This window comes from Pogona vitticeps, chromosome 15 (assembly GCF_051106095.1).
Source record: "Pogona vitticeps strain Pit_001003342236 chromosome 15, PviZW2.1, whole genome shotgun sequence".
Lineage (NCBI taxonomy): Eukaryota > Metazoa > Chordata > Lepidosauria > Squamata > Agamidae > Pogona > Pogona vitticeps.
Window position 1 is genome coordinate 3,221,405 of NC_135797.1, and position 8,263 is coordinate 3,229,667.

Below are 8,263 nucleotides of genomic sequence, written 5' to 3' on the forward strand. Positions count from 1 at the left end.
ATGGGAGAAGGTCTTCTTTGCCCCTGCTCCCAGACGTTGGAACTCCCTTCCACTGGAAGCCAGGAACGCTCCATCTTGGCAGTCCTTCCTCATGCAGGAGACAAGCTTTCTCCTCAGGCGAGCTTTCCCTGGGCAAACGGCTGCTCGAGGGTCCATCTTATTGCTTTGAATGTGTTTTTGGTATGGCTTTCATTAACCTTTATTTTAATGCGGTATTTGTTTTGACCCTTTTTAGTTTGTGGTGGACTCACTGCCGCTTGCTTTAAATCCTGTCTTTGAAGGACAACGACTACCCTGGGTCCTTGCTCAGGAGGAACAGCCGGGTGAAAAGGTTTTAAATGAATAAAATAATATGTCGCCATCTCTGTCAACACAGGGAGGAACATTTCTCTTTAAAAAAAAAAAAAGAGGGCCATACTCAGGACAAAAGGCGCTCGGGACGCAGAAGAGGTGGGAGGCGCTTTGCGTTCCCATGGATTTCTTCTCGAAAGCACAGGAACCAGAAAGAGATAAATAGACAGGCAGTGATACATCTGGCAGACCGTTTGCAGGAACCGTGGACCACAGCAAACAGAAGACGGTAAGGTCAAGAAGGGGCAAAAATCGGTGTGCCTTTCAGAACCAGATGTGTGGGAAGCGGCTTCCCTACAGACCCTGCGGGGGGAAAAATGCAGAGAAGTTATTTTAGTTTGGAGACGAAGAACTGGAAATGGGTTAGGAATTTTTTTCCGGGCAGGAGGACATGCCTCGGCAAGGTGGGATCAGAAGCCAAACCAACAGCCTCCTTTGTTAAGATGATAGGCTAATAGGTGGGGGCAGATTTGGGACGATATAGAAATGAAAGGGGGAGACGACCAAGAATCTCGGGCAAGTGTTTACAGAAGGAATACTTGGGGGCCCTCCTGGTCTTGGTGGTCTTCCAGACAACTCAACGCCCGAGCAGTCTCCTTCGTGTTTATCTAGACTCCCCCCCGGTCCCGACACTCTGTGTTTGCACAACAAATCAAACACAAATGAGGCAGTGCTCGGTGGCTGGCATGGCAAAATCTTCCCTGGGTGTGATGGCAGAACGCTCTCCCGCTTGGAGAACTAGATTAGATCCCACACTAGGCGATCAACTTAGACAGTGGTTTCAACCTCCAGTTAATTGTCTGCCTTCGCCGGAGCAGGATGTTCTGATGATCTGGAGCGGCAGAACAGGAAGAGGGAGGAAAGAGGCGTTCCTCAAAAATATTGGGGGATGCATTATCAACAGAAGCCACTAGGGGGTGCTACATACATAAAAAGGAGGATCGTATTAAAACCAATTATGTAGTTGAAGGAATGGTTTGGGGAGTTATCTCTCCCATAATGTCCAAGGTGGCAGATTCTGCATGGGGGAGAGGGAGAGGTGAAAAAATATGAAAAAAAATATGAAATATGAAAATTTAAAATGATTTTTTAAAAAGTGAAAGTCTCCTCAAAACAACATTTGGACATTATTGCCTAAGTAGCTCTGTGAGGATTCGGCCACCTGTGAGCAACCATCTATAGAACCTAAAATAACAGCAAAGGATTCTAGTCCTCATAATAATGGTTATTATCCCTCTGTGGTCCTGGATAAGAGACTGGAGATGAGCTATGTCTCTCCTCATAGGGGGGTGAGCGTGGGAGAAAGAAATTGCTTTTTAAAAGAAATCTAAAATGTTGAAAATCAACCCTTTGTTGTTCCTCATTGCTTGTTTGTGGTTCTCTTTACTTCGTTGTTCCTGTTGTCGTTATTAGCAAAAACGTTTGACACAGAAAAGAGAATCAAACCTAAAGCGTTTCTCTCTAAAGACCTCCCAAGAATGCGATCGAATACCACCTAGAAGTAATTGGATATTCGTCACTACACCAGTAAAAGTACAGTGCTCACTACTTGTTAAATTACTTTTGGGGCATAACTTTGTTTTATCTCCCTCTCTCAAAAGAGTAACTGCATTACTTTGGACTTAATCCATCCTCTTAGAACTGCAGACCTAGAAGGGACCCTATGGGTCATGGAGTCCCCAGCGGGGAATCGAACTCCCAACCTCTGGCTCCGTAGCCAGAGGCTTCAAGCACTGAATTCTCCAGGGGTTCCCTCCACTGGATCAGATGATATGACACAAGTCCCCCTTCAGCAGCCGATTCACTGGTTCTCATTGAGTTGAGGCTACAAATTGGCTTTAGGACAGACTCGTCGCAAAGTGATTTCATCGCTAAACGGAGCACTCGCTAAGCGAGGCACCACTGTACATGCACAGGCAATATGTTAACCTCTGTGGGTCTCTGCCTTTTACAAACCCAGAGGCCCATCATCTCTTCTTCCTCACAGGGGCCAAAGGCGTGAGAGGTGGCGAGGCCATGGGGGAACCGTCGGAGCTGGAGTCGGCCATCGAGACGCTGGTGAAGACGTACGACAAGCACGCCGAGAGGGGCCTCGCCTTCTGGCAAGAGCGCCGTATCCGGAAGAAAGCGTTCCGGAAGATGCTGAACCAAGAGCTCAACCACATGCTCACGGTGAGACGAGGGGGAACAGAGGTGGTTCCCCCCCCCCCAAAAAAAGCTTCAGTTCACTAAGGCGAGCCGTGGGTTTATTTTCTGTATTTATTTCTGTCCTTTATAAAAACCACTCTGTGCATAGTGCATAGCGCTATTCTGGGCGGTATATAAAAACCACAAAGTCACACAAACAAACAAAAGATGAAACCAAAGGACAGCAGGAATAAGCCAGCTTTAAGCCATGATGGCACAGCGTTCCAGAGGTGAAATGGACACGGGGGGAAAGTCCACGAAAGTCTGCCTCCAAAGGCCCCTCGAAAGAGAGGCGTCTTCAGCAGCGTCTCTTAAAATCTAGGGAAGGAGAAGGGCAGAAGGTGCCGCTTCACCAGGAAGGGATTCCAAAGCAGAGGGGGCCACCACCGAAAAGGCCCGGCCTCTTGGGGAAGATCCGCTGGCCTCCGCGAGCATAGCCTGAGAGGATCTGGTGGGGCAGGGAGATGACTTTGGGGGGAGAGACACTCCGACGAGCGATGGGTCCCAAATCGTGAAGGACTTTGATGGGAGAGTCCGTCCCTTGATCCAGGAGGCCACCGGACGGAGGTAAGCCAAAACTGGGGAGGTGTGATCAGATCTGCTCACACCAGCCACCCGTTTGGCCCCCCCCACTCTCGACCAGCCTGTCGGAGGGGCATCCCAAGAGGACGATCTCCATCTTGTCTGGGTTCAACTGGAGGCTGTTGGCCCTGGTCCATCTCAACACCAAAGCCAGACCCCCCACCGATGTGAAAGAGCACCGGGGAGATGGACGGGCCCTCAGGGAAACCGAGGAAAGACCGGAGCCAGCTCAAAGCCAGACCCACCCACCCCAAATCCCCATCTCTGAGAACCCTTCTGGGAGGATACTGTGGCCGATGGTCTCCAAAGCTGTTGCGAGATATGGGAGAATCCGGGGAGTCACCATAAACAAGCCACAAAGCAGCATCCCATCGTCATAACAACGGGCCGTATTCACAACGGATGTGCAAGACGCAAAGCGATGTGAAATATTCACAACAATGTGGAAGGATCAAAGCAAGTGGAACCGTCACAAGCGAGGCGCCCGGGTTGCCGGAAGGGTGGGCTGCGCTTCCGGACTGGGAGGGCAGCCCCCGCGGAAAGGGTTCCTAAGGATTCTTCCCCATTCCTAGAACTCATCCTGTCTTTCCTCTTCTTTTCACGCCTTTTCCCTTCTTTGTAGGGAACCCAGTACAAGTCGGCGGCGGACAAGCTGTTCGAGGAGCGGGACGACGACGGAGACGGCGCTCTCAGTTTCGATGAATACTGGGACCTCATCGGTGACATTGCCGACGTCTGCGCCCGACTGAAACAGCAAGAGGTGGAAAGTGGGAAGTAGGGAGGCCCAACAGGATCCTCGTTTGGCCACCCTGTTGTCTCTCGACGCCTGCCCACTTCTTGCCTGTCCCCGGGGCCACCTTCACGCACTCTGGCTGCTCGGCTGGGCTACGTGGGATGCCCACCTGCAGTGTCTCTGGGTGACATCAAAATCTATGCAGGAGGTGAAGAACTGCTGGAGGGTTCGGTGGTTTGGGGGTTCAACTCCCTGCTGGTTCTCCTTGACAGGGGCTGGACCGGATGATGTGGAGGGTCCCTTCTAGTTCTGCAGTTCCGAGATGATTATGAATCTGATTGCCCACCTATGGAAAGCCTTAGTCCCTCCATCTGCTCTTTTGCAAGAGTTAAACCTGTGAATGTTGTGTCTGCGGAATGGGATGACCGAGGGGAACCAACCGGGGGGGTGGTGCGCTATCAGTGTACTATCACCTGTCAATTTATGTACAGGACTAAAATGAAGTCTGGAGTCAGATTGGTGTTTTTTGAGTCCTTCCATTTTCCTATCTCAAGCACGCCACTAGTCCTCATTACTGCAAGAAGATTGAAAGTAAAGATGGTCTCGTACTGCCTTTCTGTTCCAGATCATCTGTAGAGATGAGATTCTCTAATTTTTTTCTGAATTACAAACACTACAATTCTCCATTCCGGGAGTTCTGCCTGCCTGGAAGACAATGGGATGGGCCTGGGAGAAAGGCCTTACATGGAGAGGCTCTGGGATCCTTCTAGGCCTAACTCCACCTAACTTCCTGCGCAGAAAGGAAGCTCCCAGCTAGCACTGGGGCAGGAACAGGAAGCCTGAGAGGATCCTAATTCAGGCCCTTCTCCCAGGCGAGCCACCTTTGTCAGGGTCCTGGAAGGGAACTAGAACTCCCAGAGTGGAGAATGGTGGCCTCTGTAAATCTGAAAAATCTAAATATCTTGTCCCTAGTTGTTTCCAGGATATTATTAAGCAAAGCGCGCGTGGACACACATACAAAATGAATCCTAATGTCAAGCAAAACCTGAACCCGAGCCCCAATTCCATGAAGAGCAAGAGAGTGAGAGAGCAGTTCTCGAACCTCACCCTTAGAGGGCAGCAAAGACACCCTTTCACCCCCTGCACTGAGCCGCCATCACCACCAGGTGTCGCCAGATGCCGCCGGTTCACCCAGAAAACCCGGTCTCTGAAATGGCTTCCAGCCTTCAAAATATATATATTTATTTAATTCTTAAAATGAGAGCGGGCAGCAGACAATCCGCGAGGAGGTTCGTGGCCTCTTAACCCATCCCCTGCTCTACAAACCTGTAGTTTTTCCACTAGGAAAGCTACCGAGGAACTTTGTGCATGTTCAGAGGCCACGCTGGGGCCACCGTGGTGAGGGTATGAACCCAAGACATTGATCACTACTGTTGTTATTACAGTAGTGCCTCGCAGGACAGAAAACTCGCAAGACAAATGGTTTTTGGCAATGGGGGTTGATGACTCGCAAGACAAAATGTTCCTATGGCCGTGCTTCGCAAGACGAATGTTTTCCGTTATTTGTTCCTGCCTCATGTTTGCTGATTTTTAAATGTTTTTCTACGATGTTTAAAAAGTTAAAAGCTTTTTGATTGATTTTTTTAAAAATCATCTGCACAATATGTATGGCTTTAAAGAGCACTTCATCAACCCTTTGTAAACCAAAACTGACTTTTTTTTGCCCATAGGAATGCATGAATTAGATTTCAATGCATTCCTATGGCAAAACGCGTTTCGCAAGACGAATTTTTTCACAAGACAACATTAACCGTGGAACGAATTAAATTCGTCATGCGAGGCACCACTGTATTTTAAATCGATGTGCTGCCCATTCTTTTGGAAATCAAATGCACTGTCTTTCTGTGATGTAGCCTGACGTAGTCTTTCTCTGATATAGCCTCACAGACAAGTCTCTGCCCGCAAGGAGCTTCCAGTGTCAGACACAGAGAGTGGAAAAAAACAGCAGAGGAAGGGAAAAGGAGGAAATAACATACGCATGAGAGGATTATCCACCCTTCCTTGAACTGGGCACCTTTTTCTATCCCCTCCGGCTATGTACAAGGCATTTCGAAGACCCAGCCCTATCTTTGAACCAGTGGGACCTTTGTCCCAACTGATGGGGGGGCCGATCAGCCGGGCACCTCTTCGCTTCTCCCACTCCTGGAAATCCAAGGGGTGGGTGGGAAGGAGAGAGACATCCAGACTCCTTCTGTGGAGACTCCGGAATCTGGGTGTGTGTATGCGCCGGGTGACTTCACCCCCTCCGGCATGGTGAACTCCGAAAGCTTGAGTCATCGGCTTAAAAGAAAAATGACTCAGCCCGGGCCAGAGAAAGCTGGAATTTCCCCCTCGCCCCCAGCTTTTAAAGGCACAGCAAGCCTTTATGATTGATCCATGCCATATTAAATGACGGATAAGCTGTTGGTATTTATTCAGGCCCTGCAGGAGCAAAAAAGAAAAACCTGCGCCAAAAGAACAGCCTATGATTTATGACGATAATAATCCTCTTGGAACGGCAGAGCTGGAAGGGACCCTCGCGATCATCCAGTCCAGCCCCGGTCAAGGAGGCTCCCTGGGGATTTGAACTCCCAGTTCTGCAGCCAGAGATCTAAACCAATGAGCCCTCCATAAGGTTATAAATGCTTTTTTCCAGGCTTCGGATGGGGGAAAACCAGGTGGTGGCTCCGGGCTGGGTCACTAAGTAGGCAGAGCTGTGAAAATGTAACCCAGGATCTCAAAGAGGTCAGGATCAGCCCCCTTCCCCTCTGATCCTAGCTGTCGGGATTTAAAGGCAACCACACCAGTTTTGAGGGTTATTTTTGGGAGGGTCCCATCCTAACAAAATACAGCCGGCGAGACGAGGAAGATAACAGCAGAACGGAAGGGAGGGTCCTCCGAAAGGGTATGGCTGGCTGGAATTCCCCCGCCGGGAGAAGCCGATGCTCTAATATTTTGCGGTGGGCTCTCCTACAAGGTGTGTGTGTGTGTCTGTGAAAAAGCTAACCATGGCTCTTTGCCACAACAGCCCAATGGAGCTTCCAGGTTAAGAGGCAGTCTATCCCCGGGGGCAAAAGGGTGCTAGGGAAACATCGTCGCCTTTCTGCCTTATGGGTGCTTTGCCCAAAAGTCAGTGGGGACAACAAGATTCCAGGACAGACATTGCTCGGATCCTGTGGTCTCGTGTTTATTATTGGACATGTAACTAACATGTTTGATAATAAACACATTGCACGTTATTTGACCTGTAACGGTAAATTGATGGGCAGGAAGAACAGAGGCTTCCGAGAACTTGGTTGCTGAACAAGTTGGCACTTATACAGTGGTGCCTCGTATAGCGAGGTTAATCCGTTCTGGATTAACCTTCGCTATAGCGAAACATCGCTGAACGGAACAGGGAAAGCCATTGGAACACATTAAACATCGTTTAATGCGTTCCAAAAGGCTCCTTTACTCACTGTTCAGCGAAGTTTCCTATGGCCGGCAGCCATTTTCGTGCCCTCGTTAAGCGAGGGGAGGGCGCGAAAATGCTGCGCACGGCCATTTTGGGGCTTCCGGCGGCCATTTTGTCCGCCAAACAGCTGATTGTCGGGGCTGCGTTTTGCGAAGATCGGTAAGCGAAACGCTTGCCGATCTTCGCAAAGCGAGTTTCGCCCTATCTAAACGTCGTTGAGCGATCACATTAGCGATCCCAAAAAAGGGCTCGCTATGCGATTTCGTTGTTGTACGGTGCACTCGTTAAGTGAGGCACCACTGTATTAGGTCTACTCTAATTGGGACTTGCAGTAGGATAGTGGCATGTGAACTATCACGGTGTCAAAAGGTCACAGAAAATCTGTAGCAAGGTCAGTAAAGATGTCTCATGTCATAGTATTTTCAGGATAAAAATCCTGGGCCTCATCTCGGCCCCTTCTGGATCCCACCAGTAGGAAGAGATGATGAGTCAAAGCTACAAGATAGTTAGCCAGCTATTAGAAGCTGAAAGCACCCCCCAGAGATGTCCTTCCTTCAAAGCTCCATGCCTGAGCAATCTGTTCGCCCCATGGAACCCACGCTTACCTTCTTGGGGCCAATCACAAAACTAGAAGCCAGCTAGACTGCAACCTGGGGAGCTGAGAAAAGCTAATGCTAGAATAAATATATTTATACCTCTTAAAGGCGTTCCACTCTTAAAGGCGTTCCACTTCCAAATGATTTGAGCAAAGTGACCTAGAATAATAGCACTTTTCTGGGTCAATACCCAGCAGTCACCAATGCACTTAAAAGCACAATTCCTGCACGCTTGAGTAACTACCTCCACCCCCTTTTGCTGTAACTAGTAGTGAAAGGAAGGGCTGGTATAGTGTCATAAATAGTTTGGTTCAAATCTCA

At 49.3% G+C, this 8,263-nt stretch overlaps 1 protein-coding gene across 2 annotated transcripts; it reads left to right on the plus strand.

The window, feature by feature from the left end:
- Positions 1-389: 389 nt before the first annotated feature.
- Positions 390-7,995, plus strand: LOC110088461 (protein S100-A16). Of its 2 annotated transcripts, none has more exons than XM_072983994.2 (3): positions 390-580; positions 2,312-2,523; positions 3,743-7,995. In XM_072983994.2, exons 2-3 carry the CDS (start codon positions 2,368-2,370, stop codon positions 3,896-3,898), a joined length of 312 nt encoding a protein of 103 aa, XP_072840095.1. In that variant the 5' UTR covers positions 390-580; positions 2,312-2,367; the 3' UTR covers positions 3,899-7,995. The 2 variants fall into 2 exon arrangements, with proteins under 2 accessions (XP_072840095.1, XP_020666416.1); XM_020810757.3 differs by having other exon boundaries at positions 396-580; positions 2,339-2,523.
- Positions 7,996-8,263: the final 268 nt, after the last annotated feature.

Bases quoted from the DNA above. Each gene is read 5' to 3' on its own strand.
- LOC110088461 (XM_072983994.2), top strand. From the start codon at position 2,368: ATGGGGGAACCGTCGGAGCTGGAGTCGGCCATCGAGACGCTGGTGAAG. The intron at 2,524-3,742 runs GTGAGACGAGGG...CCTTCTTTGTAG, and splicing joins AGCTCAACCACATGCTCACG to GGAACCCAGTACAAGTCGGC.